The 15,612-nt window shown below is 44.4% G+C and overlaps 1 protein-coding gene across 6 annotated transcripts in view; it reads right to left on the reverse strand.

The window, feature by feature from the left end:
• The window catches only part of DAZAP1 (DAZ associated protein 1), a 1,852,448-nt gene that overhangs the window by 484,254 nt on the left and 1,352,582 nt on the right, over positions 1-15,612 (reverse strand). For all 6 annotated transcript variants that reach the window (XM_069646753.1, XM_069646749.1, XM_069646751.1 and 3 more), the window contains one exon: positions 6,195-6,227. In XM_069646753.1, the coding sequence (XP_069502854.1) occupies positions 6,195-6,227 (33 nt within the window). The remainder of the gene's footprint in view (positions 1-6,194; positions 6,228-15,612) is intronic.

Consider the following 15,612-nt stretch of genomic DNA (forward strand, 5'->3'; position numbering starts at 1 on the left):
CTTAAAGAATCTTGTAGGTCCCCACTGTTGGCAGATGAAGAAAAGAGCACATGGGTTTCTTTGAAACAAAAACAGAACTACTTCCGTCGAAAAGACACAAACATAGAAATAGCTTGGAGAGCAAACTCGATGACCCCCAACACTGAAGCATGTGGTAAAAATATGAAGATGGCAGCTAGAAGAGGGGTTTAGGGAGAGGACCGTCATTGGATGGGGGCAGTATGACCCACAGGACAGTGATCGGTTTTTAGAGTAGAAATACAGTTTTTAAGTGAAAGTGAAACGTTTTTCTTTTACCGAGGATTCCCAGCCCAACCATAGGGGATATTCATGAGCATGTGAATCCATGCCAAACCCCATGCTGAAGAAAATTGTTTCTTCCTCCAAGATGGTATTTAAGACTGGGGTATTCAGGTGAATTATCTCCTCATTCAATAAAAAGAGATCTCAAGAATGTTTGTGAAGATGTATTCCTACTTCCCTTAGAATTAGTAAGATTTTTAAGATTTTTTTTTCTTGAGAACAGCAATCTCTTCTTTTTGTTTTACGCCCCTCTTAGAGGCAGGCGCTCATTTGATCCAGACTGGTCGCCAGGAACCAGGTTCTCATCTAACGAATTGGAGTTCTTTACCAGAATCTCATTAGATTGAGTCATAAACAGGTTGGAGGCCATTGAGGAATGATTTTGCAAGTGATAAATAGCCTGATTGAGGGCTCCATCAGCTTTAGTTTCCAAAACTAAGGCCCTTGTCAATGTTTCACAATGTTTACCTTGGTTGGAAAGAGCCTTGTCTTTGTTGAGTACTGCGAGTAACGTTTGTAAAAGCCCTGCAAGACTGTCTTTGTTGTTATCGTAGAGTGTAAAAATAGGCTCAAACACTAAGTGGAGGGCAGCAACCGAGGAATTTTTAAAAGGGAATCCATTCTTAATATTGGTATTGCGTTGGCAGGAGTAGTACATTCTACATGGGGGTTCGGTTTTGAGTGAAAGGCGTCATTGGGCAGTGCTTTGTTCGTAATGAGATCACACAGCATAGCTGGCTCATTGAGTCCCGACACCAGCGCATCATCCCCCATCTCTTAGCACAGACGAATAAAGGATGCATCCAATATGACAAGAGTCAGAGATCCACTTGTGCGATGTCAGGCAAGGTCTCTATAGGAATCTCAGGCTGGGGATTCTGTAAGTCATTAATAGCTGGGAAAGCTCTGTAATTTTAGCCTGTTTTCACTTATGTCTAGCCAGTGTGGAAGCTCCATTTGGTGTAATCAATGAAGTCACAGAAGTCATAAATGTAGAGTCTGCAGTAGTGATCAACGGAGGCTCTGTCATAGTGTTTAAGGGTGTGGAAATGGAAGATTTGTGAGGGAGATCCATCGATAAGGAGATGAAAAAGGAAGGATTACTTTTCAGGTTATATATAGACATCGCAATTAGAGACTGAGAGTGGTCGAATTAGCAGTTCCTATATCTCACACAGCGTAAAAGAGGCAAATCTGAAGGTGTTAGCTTGTTGGAAGAGGTAGTGTCACTAGTCTGCTGTGAAGGCTCGTCTCCCTCAGCCTCCAGCAGGCCACTTCTCGACCCACTTTCCGCTTTACGCAGCTACTGAGATTTTAAAGGTGTTACAGAGTTTGTCCCACTGTAGCACCACCTCCACAGTAAACACCAAAGTCAGACTTCACACCAGCAAAACTCGGAGAACACAACAGACCACTTATCACACAGTCTTATTTTGAGGGCCTTGATATGTATTTTGGTGCAATAGCTCATGTTTCAGCTTTTGGGGAATATGAAGTAGAAACGTTCATGAAATCTACGGGCCAAGTGTACATTCATTAAACACTCTTCACTCTAGCCGATACAGACAGCTCTCACCATTCTCTCACCATTCTTGAAAGTCCTCCTCCTCAGAGACCAAAGCAGGCACAGACATCCCTCAATTTGGAGGAAGTGTAAGATGACCTGTAATTCACAATAATGAAGGGAGTATACAGACAATCATCAAAGGTGTGGTGCTTATAGATGTGCGAGCTGGGCACAGGCAGTCTGGCAATGGGTTAAAATAGAGGTGGTTTTGGTGAGGTCGTTCAAACCAGCCACCATCAGTCCTGAAGCAGAGTTTAAGTTGCTGAAGAGGGAATGCAGGATGCGGAAGGAGGAGGATTTCAATGAACAACCGCAGTTGCTGGATAGGGTTTCACTACCTACCTCAAAAAAAGGTCATTTAAGTAGGACCTTATGATGGAGGGAATCTACATCAAACTGTCCCTTGTGCTTGAGGCCAAGCTGTCTGAAAAGGACCACTAGGTAAAACCTAAGTATGAAGTATCTTTACTCCACCAAAACAAGTCTAGCAAATGAACAAAATAGCTTGATAAAGTGCATGTGCGTTAACAGTTCCAATTTCAAGCCTCACACATATAAGTATCAAAACCAGGTGAGAATAAGAACATTTTTAGCGGAATTCTGCAGAGAAAAAAAGTGGCATGCCTCCTTTGCACACCACGTAAATACTGCACTGATTACTGAGAAGATAAGATGCAAACCAGGCATAGCCCTGACACCTTTATGTTCAACTCATCAGAGGTGCAGCGATCCTTAAAATCAACTCTGTTTGAGTGTAGGAGCATGCCCCAGTATGTTAATAGTTCACGTCAGAAGTTTTTATCTTGATCACAAAGAGCCTGAGAGTGCCCAGGTGTGTAACTACAAAAACAAGCATTTCAAATTTGGTGGGGGTAGCTTTCTACGGGGTCTCAGAAAAGGTTACTGTATTATGTAGTGAAGACAACACTCCAGGTCAAAGGTCATCAAAAATGTGCTGAGGCAGCTCCAAGGGTGTGTAAGGAGGAGTGACACACAGGTGTGGCATGATTTTTGCTAAAGACTTATTTGTGAGCAAAATAAAGGAAAACCCTAATTGGCGCCTTTATAAGAGGGGTTCCCTGCCTCAACTTAATACTAAGCATATGTCAGAATGTTTGTAACCAAATGTTCTCCGTCCTGTGCCAAAACCTATTCCCTTCCCTTACACTTCTAACTAAATTAAAAGGTTGGCAAGTCTTCTTAATGGAGAAGAATGGTTCCCTTCTTCGGTAGAGTGGACTATCATGCCAGTAGTCTGGAGGGACTATTTATTGAGAGAATGACTCCCTTCCCCAGGTGCAGTCTCTTTCAAAAGGAGGCACACAAGGTTCCAGATTGAAAATGCCACAGGTCACAAATAAAGCAAAGTTGCAACTCAAAACCTTAGTGCCAAGAGAATGACTCCCTTCCCCTGGCCTCTCTCAGGCTTCTCGCAATGTTCACAATACCACAGGGAATGACTCCCTTCCCACTGGCCTTTATTCGAGTTTTTACAATGTTCTGAAAGACTAGGGCCTTTCTTAGGCTTCTCACAATGGCAAGAGAATGACTCCCTTCCCTTGGCTTTTCTCACAATGTTCACAAACACCTGGGGGAATGACTCCCTTTCCCCTGACCTGTCTTACAATGTCAACTCCTGTGGGAAGGACTACCTTCCCCAGGACTTTCTCAGTTTTAGGCCACCTAGTTCAATAACCAGCCAGGTATTTTGACCATGAAGATGACTAAGGTTATTCTTCATAAAAGGGTGCAGGTCCCAGAGCTGTGAGATTTTCTCCTCTTGATACCGAAACCTGGTTCATTATCCTTCCAGGTACTTTGACTATGAAGATGACTTTGGAGGCAGTTTGTTATTAGGTGTGGCTCCCAGACCCTTTCTTTGTGACCTTTCCCACAACCGTTCTGGCTACCCTGAACTCTCCAGGGTTCTTACCGGCGACCTCCGGTTGTCTGTGGGCTTCTCCACACCACTCTGGCTTCTCACGGTCTCTTGAGGGGTTACGAAGGCCTCAAAGCGTTCCCCTGCTCTTGGGCTGCACTTTCCAGTTCTCCGCACATGCTGGTTCGCCCAGTCATCTGGCTGCCCTGGTCTCTGCCTCCTCCTTCAGTCAAACCATGGCGGATCTGTCGGTGACTGCTCTGCCGGTGGCCAAGTGCATCGAACTCTGCACTCCCGGCTTCTCTGTTTCTCCAGCTCATTTCGAGTTTACCCTTTCTGCCAAGGATGGTGGTCTTCCATTTTTATTATCGGTTTGGACTTATTTGTTCCAAGTTATCTAGGCCGAGCATGTTGGTTCTGTGGGGTACTCTGCATTGCACCACACCTCTTCCTAGACTCAGTATTGATGTTCTTATCCTCAACTGGGTTACTTGTGCTCTTCTTCGTCACAGTTTCTGTATACGACTCACATAGGTAGTACCTACTCTTCCTCGTTCCACTACTTTTTAGTGAGTTCAGATCATCTACCCTACAGAGATGCAAAGCATGATGTGGGATAATGGTACCCTGTATAGAGTAGAAGGTTGAGGGAGGTGGAGATCTGCTTTGGGCATACTGCGGTCTTCCCGAATAGTCACTCCCCAGGGGAACTATCTGGCAGCAGCTTCACCTCCCTGGGCTCATGGGAAGGAGCTTCCCCCTAGGGGAGAAAGACAACATCCAAGGAATCACACAGCACAAACCATTCCAAAAGGTAGGAGATTTATTGAAGCCCTCTCACTACACAGGTGAAAAAACATCCCGGAAAAGGGGTGCTTTTGGAAAAAAGGCAGTGATGAAAACAAATGTGTATTTAAAGGAGTTATTAAGAAGCTTCTGATTTCAAATGCCATATCCTGATGGTGCCACAAATACGAAAATAACAGAAAGGGTTAGACTGTTGAAAAAGAAAATGAAAAAAAAAACGGTTACAAATTCCTCACTAAGGCACCGGATGCTCAGGCTGAGATGATGATATAACCAACATTGCACATAGTCAGTGGTCAACTGTACAGAAAATCAGCAGGTGGGTCTAGAAGATGGATGTTCAAAATTGGGGATGAGGACGTTCAAAAAGGAGAAAACATTATTCAGTTTCAAATGCTGGAAGAAAATAAATGGGTAGAGGAAGCAAGAAGGTCCAAGTCATGCTGCCGCACAAGCAATCCAGACTTTTAAACAAGGTGCTCCATGCCAGGCGTCACATATGTCTGGAGAAAGGAGTTGATGGCCATATTGGTATAGAACTTCACGTGCCACTGAAGTTGAACAATCAGTTAGCATTATGACTAGCTAGGCCAATTGAGGATCTATCAATACAAAATTAGATACAAAGCACTTCACAGTGTCTGGTTGTTCTAGCCCTCCATTATGTTAACAAGGAGGTGTGCTGCCAAGGAATAAACAGGCATAGTTCCTGGAAACGCTTACGCAGCTTTGCACCTTTGAAAGAACACACGGAACAAGGGCACCATTAGAAATCTTTTACAAAACAGGATGTACACTGATTAGGGCTTCGGTGTTGTTGCAGCGCCTCGATCATTTGCCCCACGATGAAAAACAGAAATGGATATAACGGATTGCCGAAAATGAAAAGATGAGCTATATAGAATGCGTGTCATCCTGCAGTCAGGCTGATCGGGGGATTATAGATGCCCCATGGGCATTCTCAAAAGAATACACCTACAAGGGTCCTTTTTTATCCAACAAGTTGGTCCTTACAGTCACGAAGGATAAGGGAGGTTAGCAGAGGGCAGGGAGCTTTAGTTGGGAGGGACATGGGATGGTGCTTGAGGTGTACGGGCTACTTTACATGCCAATGAAATCCATAGTGTTTTAAAAATTGTGGAAGATTTTTCTGCGAAGTCCTTGGGACATTTTACCCTTGTTAATGTGCACTGATCAAATGTATTCTATGTGATTGGCCAATGACATACTAACAGAAAATCAATACAAATCTGTATTAAATAAAATAGCAACAAGAATGCCTATTCAGGCATATATATTATCCTTGAAATGAGTACCTTATTTTTTAATTGTTGATATCTTACATTCTTAGATGGAGCACAAAAGTCAAAGAAACGTCTGATCGAAGAGAGGTTCAATGGAAATCAAGGAAAACATTTAATAATTTGGCATAGCTTGTGTCCAAGTTCAATAAGGATACATCTATAAACACTTTACATGTGGAATCAGAGTCCTTAAAATGATAGAACGTTTAGAACGGCCCTCTCTGTTTAACAAGAGAAAGTATGATCATGCCCATGGTTTTAAATAGGCTAAGAAAGTTAGTCACACTTTTCCAGCTACTGATTCTTTTGCACAAGTAATCAAAAATATACTTACTGATGGCCTGTCCTGTTGCAGTCATCCACATCCCTACAACAAAGCAGAAACCATTCAATGAGTTTAATATCACTACCCTGACGTCCTCACAACACGGAAGAATATATGTTTGAATAAAACACTTGCTGACACAGGTTTTCTATCTCATAGTAGTGTAAACAGGATACAGTTACAGTTAATTCAGTCAATTCTAACCCAGGTCTCTTTCACATTCATAGTGTGTGGGCATGTCAATTGCCTACAGATGAGACTGGAAACTGTTTGTCTTTCAGAATAAAAGCTGTGCAGTCTTTCACTACAGATGATGTAGTGGTGTCCTACAACCAAAGGGTGATTTAGCAAACATACGCTGCCAAATGAAAGTGAAGTTGCCCACATAGCTGTTATTTCGAAGTCTTAAAAATGAAGTTGAACCTGATTTTGCTCTGTTATAAATGTTCTCCATTGGAGGAGATTTGTACTCGAGATACTGTAAGGTGCTGCAACTTGCAGATGGGTCCTTAAAGGCTTGTTTTACACAGGCCACAAAAAACTGGTCTGATTGCCTATAACTGAATTTTGTACAGATGGAACAGTAAACTCTGGTTATGGGTAGGACTGGTTGGTAAGGGGGCGGGTGGCAAGGGACAATTGTCCCCCAGGCTGGCTGGGCTGTTGCTCCCTGTTCCAGAGCTGCAATTTTCTAAAAATTGCTTTTTTAAAGAGAATCTTTCAGAATACATCCCACCTCAAAGGAGCAGAGAGTTGCAAGGCCTGCACAGCTTCTATTAAGGTGTGGTGAGGAATTGATTTCAGCAATGTTACAGATGGGCCTGGGTGACCCCTACACTTAGGCCGCCATAGTGAGAGAGGAAGAAGAGCCTAAGCCCGCGTGTACACATTTTAAATTAAATATTCCATTACCCTAGATGGTATTTCTGAAAAACTGTCCAAGTCAGAGATTACCAAATGTGGAGGTATTTTTTCTGGAAAAAAGGTGTTTAGCAATTTTTTCAAGCTTTTTCAAACTGTAATGTGAAAGTGGACATTATTTACACTACTGGTGCATACCACTACTGTACATTTAAACAGTCAATTCTGACCCTTAAATACATTATATGGGTAAGGTGATGAGGAGGTTGGGGGGGGCGCAGAGATGCCCACCCTTTTCACCATTTACCTTTTGTAAAATCTGCACTGCCCTTCTGTACATTGAAAAACGGGTTTAAATTGGGGCCAATTTGGATGTTTTGCCTTTAGGTGGAGGTAAAAAAATATAGATGGCAGAAAGTCGTTTTAAAATGCCGCCTTTGAACCCTGAATTGGCCAGACAGTAAAAACGGTATTTGCTAAAAACTGTTAACACCCAACTCGCAATGACCCCCTTTGTGAAATGATCCCCTATGTGGGGAATGCCCCCCAAATCTTGGACCCAGTTACTCTTCCTTCAACATAGACAACAAACTTATCAATACCTCCAATGATGTGAAAATCCTGGGTGTATACTTGGACACTACCCTTACCTTTAATAAACGGGTCAACTCAATGGCATCTTCCACCGCATACACCTGTAAACTAATCAGAGCAGGCAAACCTAAAACAGCTGTATTACTATGGCAAGAGCACTTGTTCTGTCAAAGTTGGACTATTGTAATGCACTATACATTGGAGCTAATAAGGCTACCATTAAACCTGGGAATTACAGGCCCATCACCACTGTACCATTCCTGCTCAAAAATTTGGACAAAGCAGCATACCTGCAAGTCCAAAAGTTCCTGGAAGATAACCGTGTCCCCGGCCTGCGGCAATCTGGATTCCGCCCACGACACGGCACCGAAATGGCCCTCCTAGACCTAAAGAACCAAATGGGCAATCTTAGAGACGCAGGCAAACCTGCTGTCCTATTGCTGCTGGATCTATCCGCGGCCTTTGAACTGGTTGACCACAACACCTTGTGTGTGCCACCATCTAGCCACCCAAGCCAACTTCTCCCCCAAAGCCTGTCAATGAATCACCTCCTTTCTCCAAGAAAGGGCCATGAAAGTCTTTTCTGACTCAGCCTTAGCCAACCCCAGCCTCCTCACCTGCGGTGTCCCTTAGGGTTCTTGTATCACGCCTACGCTTTACAAGCTCTTCACAAGGCCCCTGTTCAGCATACTTGATTCCCTTGGCATATCATATACCAACAATGCGGATGACACACATGTACTTATCCCACTCACGGGCGATTACCTAGCAGACACCAATACCCTCAACACTATCTATTCTACCATCCAATCTTGGATGGCAGAGAACTGGCTCTGCCTCAATAGTGAAAAAACTGAACTCCTCATAGGGTCAACCTTCACACTGGGCAACCTCGGAGATCAGTACGCCTCCTTCACCATTGATAACATTCCTATCAAGGTCTCCAACCATGTGAAGACACTCTGAGTCTACCTGGACTCTGACCTGTCCATGGATAGACAGGTAAATGATATTGCCGCCTCCTCAGCCTACTACTCCAAAATCCTCAACGCAACAAAGCCCTTCCTGGGCCGCCATAACTGCCTCACCATTGCCAGGGCAATTATCGGGTCAAGGCTAGACTACTGCAATGCTCTTCTTGTTGGGACGTCCAACAAAAACTCGGGCAAATTGCAGCTAGTTCAAAACAATGCATTGAGGTCAGCCACAGGCACCGCAAGAAGAGACCATATCTCCGAAATCAGAAGGCAAGCACACTGACTCCCTGTCAGAGAGAATAGTCTTCAAAACTCTTGCCCTCACCCACAAATGCCTTCATGAACTCGCCCCTTCCTACCGGACTAACAGAATTACCAAGCACACTGCCACTAGACCCTTAATAGCATGCTCTGCCAACACGATTGTCACGCCCACAACACGTAAGGTGTGCGCTGGTGGCTCCAGCTTCCCCACCCAAGCAGCCATGCACTGGAACGCACTGCCACCTCACGTAAGACTTAATGAGTCACACCTAGCCTTTCGCAAGGCTATCAAAACCAGACTCTTTGTCTAAATTGCCTCTTCCCTCACTATCAATCTGTATCAGTCATGTATTGCATATGTGTTTGTTACTGTGTAACTATGAAACCACAGGCACCTGCTGGAAATTTTAAGTCTGTTCATCCTCTGTAACAGCTCCTCGATGCCTTATGGGCTTCAAGTGCGCGTGACAAATGCAAATAAATAAATAAAAAGAATCCAGATTCTCCAGAATAACGCCTTCAGAGCAGCTCTTTATATTTCCAGAAGAGAGCACAGATCAGAAGTTAGCAAACAAAATAACTGTCTCTCTACTTATGAAAAAATCCAACTTAAAGTTGCCTCACTCACATTCAAATGCCTGAACAATGCAGCACCCTGGTACCTTGTTGACCGATTCATCAGAACCATCCCCACTAAGCACACTAGATCATCCACCTCAAGCAGCCTCTCTGTTCCGAGGTTCAAATTATCCAGAGTAGGGGGGGTCAATGTTTCTAGGTTAAAGCAGTATCACTTTGGAATTCTCAACCTCCGCTTCTGCACACGGATCAAACTTACTTGAAATTCTGGAAGAATTTCATAATATGGCTCAAAAACTCTGACAAATAATGACTGACGTCACTCCCCTCCTGACTAACCATCGCGATCTATGAACCACTCTGTAATAGTAGCACACTATCTAAATTGTATTATAGGACTAGGATACTGTATTATGCGTACTTAACCTGTATATAAGTATACCATCCTGTCTACTGCGTAGACGAGTGGTAATTGTGCGATATTATGTCACTCTAAGTTTGATGTGTTGTGTAAATGGATAACATGATTATGTTGTGTAACTAAGCTGTAAGTCTTCTTCTGCAAAGCGCCCTTATACCTACGGGTCTGGAGCGCAATACAAGTAATAAAATACAAATACAAATACAAAATGTCTGATCGTTTTTCATCGTGTTGCCTAGAACACTCGTGTCCAGCAAAAGACCCACATACAAATGAACAACATATTCACATATAAAATATACATGAGGTTTTGGAGCTGCCCGGTGATTCCGACATTCTGGGCTGGGGTGCATGGTAAATTGCTTGAGATGAAGATAGGGAATTATTTATTTACGGCCCAGGTTCGTCTATTGGGAGTACATTCTAGGAGTGGTGCATAGTTCTTACTACAAGAGGTGACATTTCCTCAGCTTGGGAAGACAGGGCGGGCAATGAGTTGACTGGCGGATCTAAAACGATGGCCGCTGGCAGAAATTGCAGTTTGGATGAGAGCAAAGGGAGGGATGGCAGATTATTTAGAAGACATTTTGCTGGCTCGGAATTATCTAAACCAATCACTGTGCTACCCCCTCAGACGACAAGCCTCCGTGAGGGTAAAAAGAGTAGTGGACGCAGGGAGATGCAGATGAATATGAGACATGAGGGGGCGACTATTCTGATTCCCCTGGTGGTTTTCCACGAGATGTTTGCTTCGGAAAGTACAGTGCCACTTATGACTTTATATAGGCAGCACCTGCAACAGGTTGGTACCGTGAGGTGAGGTGAAGTGAGTGCAAACAGACATTTGGGTGGGAAGTAAGGGACAGCTTTGAGAGCAGACTATGTTAATGCTGGGGGTTGGGATACACTTGGTGGGGTTAGGGAACTTTGTTATTGTTTATTTATAAAGCGGTGTGTTCCTTTCTATATGACAAAAGCAATAAAGACATTTGTTTAAAGGTTTTAAAAAAGATACATGGGCACATACATCCTTCCATTTACTTTACACATTCACACATGCACTCAAATATATCACCACAATCACATGACCAAAAACAAACGCTTACATGACACCTTGCTTGAAAATGCACATATAAACTGCACTTACTCCCACTCTATCACGGGATCTCAGGCAGAAACCACCCTTGCAGTTCCCTCTGCTTCCATAAATTCAAGGGTGAGGCCAACGTTCCAAGAAAGTGCAACTTGTGTGTAATAAAAGCAAAGGCCACTCTGCGAGATTCGCTCTGAGTTGTCCCAGCGCACACCAAATTGCAAAAATTAGCAAACAGCCCAGTTACAGCTTTTTGCCATGTTTGGCAGAGGGTGACTGGCAAATCAAAATGATCTATCGTCTACAGGTCAGCAAGGGATATGGAAGGGATAGAGTCAGTGAGAAGGAAATGGTAACTGAGCAATCTAGGCCAGGGAAGGGGTTGTGTGAGCGGTAGGATGGCTGAGTTAAGGGACGGAGCAAGATGGGAAATGGAGGGCTGAAAGTTAATTGCAAGTAAGGGAATGTGGCATCAAAGATGTGGTGCAAGGGAAGGATAACGGAGGGTCATGGGTAAGGAGAATAGGGTACATGAGACAGAGTTACCATTCTGGGAAGGTAGGTCAGTAAATTGAGTGACTGTTGCAGAGATCTGTGCCTGATCTGTATACCACTGCACCCAAATGAGGGACTGACTTGACATTTTTCTCTTTTCAGCTCATCTGTTGCATACTTGCTTAATGAACATGTTTCAATTAGGTCTTCTCTTACATTTTTTCACAATGCTTTATCATGTGACTGCTTTGAAAGCCAGATTTATTGAACAGTGAACTTGTGTAGCCCTGGATTAATAACTTTGCAGATAGCATAATTTTTTTGTGCACCAATACTGAACGTTGGAATAGGAGATGGTGAAGGCTCCCCTGATGTATACACTGAAAACTGTGATAGCAGGCTCAAATCACGGCCGTCCAGACATGTGATCCTGGGCAAATCGCTTTTCCTCACTATGCCTTATTTTACTTACTATATGCAGGGAAAGTCTCACGCATATGGGTTTATAAAATATAGTGTTACCCCCAAAATAATTATGATATTAAACTTGATTGTAATGTGTACTGGTGGAGAGGCAGGACGCCTGGTATGGGTTCTGTCTAGTGGAGTGGTGAAGCAGGAAGCCAGGTACGGAACTTGTGCATGCCGCGACGTTTAGCTCTTGAAGCGCTGCCAGGCCACCTGACTCAGCTCTAACAATCAATTGTGTACTTCCCCATCTCTTTACATTGGTCTAAAACTAAAGTTGGGGTGAGATAGGAGGAAAGGGGTAGTATGCAGCCTGCTGTAAAATTGCAATCTGGAAATTAGGAAACCTTGGCTCAAATCATAGCTTTCCCATTTCACCTACGTTTGGAATGTAGGGGAAATCCACTGGGGCCCGGGTCTCTAAAAAAAAACACAAAAATAACTGAAAGTCATGTTGCATAAAAGGAAAATAATGTCAATACTTTCTACTTACTATATGTACTTGAGAATGTGTGGATGGTAGAAGAGTTAGGTATGGAGTTTAGTTATTCTGGAAGTTTGGGGCGCTGCATTGTAGGCTTGAGCCAGAAAATCGTACTTGTAAACCCGCACCAAGACACCCCCTCTGCAGGAGAGGAACTCTTAGGACAAGTGAAAAGGGATGGTAGAAAAATATGCTACTTCAGTAGAAAATCTGTTGCTACCTTTGAGAAGAAGCTGGATGTTGTATGAAGGACCCCTTGTTCTCAGCAGAAGGGGGGGGGGGAATGGCTCTGGCATATACCGCATTCATGTTTCTTGCTAAATTCTGGCAATGAAAAAAGCAGCTCAGCAGAAAAACAGTGTAAGGTCCGACACTAAAAGCATTAACCGGTTTATTAATTTTACAGGCTAATAACATGCCTACATGAGTTATACAAATTACCAAATAAAAGATGTTCAACTGCGAAAAATGCTTTAGAAAGCCACAAAAAAAACGAAGATTTCAAATGAAATATTACTGCTTCGCTACATTGGTCTTTGTGTATTCACAAACAGTATAACAATACTGCAACTTTGCTCATGACTGCAGCAGTTGCAGAAACATCCAGGTTCGCCCAAGCCCCAGCGATGCAGAGATCAATCTTCAGCAACTGGACACTCAAGGTTGAATGACTGAAGGGAAAAAGCAAGGCTTTCCCCCATTCTTTTGTTATGTCGTGTGCCAGAAGAATGGACCTCCATCAGCTTAAGTAATATAAATGTGTCCTGAATCATAAGGTTGTTACACAAGAGTTTGTCTCCTTCCTCATGCAACATGCAGATGTTTGACATTTCGTGTTTTCATGATTAACATATATCGGAGGATGTGTCCCAACGCTTAAAGAAAGCCTTGAGAATAACCCGGTTTAATTTGTGTTCGCGTGATGTGGAAACACATCAGAGCATCTTGCACCTGCCAACGTTGACACTATGAGGAATATTCAATCGAATGGTCTACTTCTAAATGTTTAGTGTCAGCCAGTAGAGAAGTGGTAAGTCCTACTCTGTTTCCTCATGAAATTAAGGCCAACGATCAGGTCCCCATTAATCATTAAAACAGATCATCAAGGTCATGAACATAGCTGCCAAATGCAAAACACTGAAGTAAAGGCCCACATATAGTCCACCCAGCTAAGAATTTCGATGTCAGCTTCCCTGAAACATGCACTATACATAAACGAAGGAGTGTGCTGTTCAAGATCCTTTTGGAAAAGGCAAAATCAGACCACGTGTGTTCTGGACCAAGTCACTGAAGACAGTGTGATATCAGATAAATGAGAAAGGCTACGCACAGGAAGCCAATCCGAAGGTGGGAGAAACTGGGAATGTGCCTGTCCTTGTCCATGGTCGGAAAACAAATATGGCCACAAATGAAGCACAGCTCTGCAAAATTCACCCAAGTCCAGGCAAAAAGAGAAGGGCAGTGGAAGGAAAGCCACCGGTAATATTTCCTTTATTGGGTATTTAGAAGGCAACATGGGCTGCCATACCTTTATTTGTATAGCTTTTCTATTACTACGCTGAGCAAAGGGCACATGGGTATCCGCACAGCTAGTTTCAATATACCAAGAGCAACGGAAAAAGGGGCGAACTGGACTTAAAAGGAGACTGAACAGTTTTTGTTCTCGGCTTTTAAGATTTTGCATTCAAATAATTGGCATAGGAACGCCAGCAGGGGGCGCTCTCATGAAGACAGCCTGAGCGAGTCTCTCCCGACCTAACTGGCCAAAAGGTGGATTGAGCCCCCTCTTTGGCCACCCCTGGATGGAGGAACAGATTAGGGGATCCCTGATGAGCAGGGCAACCCCCCCCCGCCCCACCCAAGCGAAAAACAGAGCAGATTGAGCCCCAAGAAGCAGAGAAAGCTGCAAGGTGAATGCCAGCGAGAAAGTGAAAGTGATCCCGCTGGTGAAGAGAGTTCCACGAAGACAGCCCGAACAGTCTCATCGGAACACCGCGGAGAGGCCTGTGGTGAGGAGGACTGTTGGGGGATAGGCCAGGGCTCCCAGGGCGTTCTGCCTGGGCCCCTCTCCCCTGAAGGCATGGAATTGAGGAGCGATGAGGAGCCGATGCATGTCTCCCGGGGTTCCTCATGTCACGCCGCGTGGAGGCTGGGGGAGAAACCAAACACCTCAGGAAGCAGATAAGAGGCACATGGGGGGTCGGGGTGGTCACAGATCCCAGGGGGGGAATGAAGTTGAGGCCTGTGGGTCAGAAAACCTCATCACCAGACCCCATCGCCGCGCCCCCTCCCATGCACAATAAAAAACACAAAACATGCGCACTGAAAATGCAAGTTTCAACTTCTTCCTACACTTTTATTTTAAAACGAAACCGTTCTGGAATGGTTTCTTTTTAAAAATAAAAGTATAGGAATGGTAAAACGCCACACCTACACCTGTTCACTTCATTCGCATGGTGCCCTGACCTCACTTTGCCCTGCAATTTGTGGTAAACTAGGGACTTTTTCTCCCCTCACAGGATTTTCAAACTTAGGTGGCCTCTCCACCGGGTACCTGTTATGCTTTACTGTGTTCACTGTGTCCTGAATTTGTGGTAAACCAGGGCTTGTCGCTCTCTTCCTGTCTGCTTGCGCTTGTCCTGTCCCCCCCCCCTCCTATCCCATGGTGCTCTCTATCTCTCCTATTTTTTCTAACTGCTTCTCCATTGACTATCCTCCTCTCCTCACTAAAACTGGTAGGAAAATGTTTAAAAAGGACATCCTGGTCTCCAACCCAGGCCTCCCTATCGCTGACACCTACACCAGTGCCTCATCTAAGGAAACTCACTGACATCCTCTTTTTCGTGCCTTCACCTGACCTATAGACCCTTCATATGGTCTCTGTGCTCTCTCCTTTCTCCTCTTCTCCCATTAATGGCGGTACCCGTTGGGATGTCCTCCTGGCCTCCTTCCACTCCTCTAAGGCCATCATTAATGTCTACGCCAATGGGACCATCTTGGTCCAAGGTCCGCAGGCCAACCTTCACCTCTTTGATAGACGCTTCCCACGCCTCATCAACTTCCATTCCTCTCCTGCTGTCCCCCTTCTCTGTCCTCGGCTACCTTGCCTCTACCCTCCTTGCCTCTACCCTCCCTCGCTCCTTCTTCACCTCCGCAGGGCGTACCTCTGATCTGTACCCCTCCCCGGAAGT

The sequence above is a fragment of the Ambystoma mexicanum genome, chromosome 1p, assembly GCF_040938575.1.
Source record: "Ambystoma mexicanum isolate Mex_15411 chromosome 1p, UKY_AmexF1_1, whole genome shotgun sequence".
In the NCBI taxonomy this organism is placed as follows: domain Eukaryota; kingdom Metazoa; phylum Chordata; class Amphibia; order Caudata; family Ambystomatidae; genus Ambystoma; species Ambystoma mexicanum.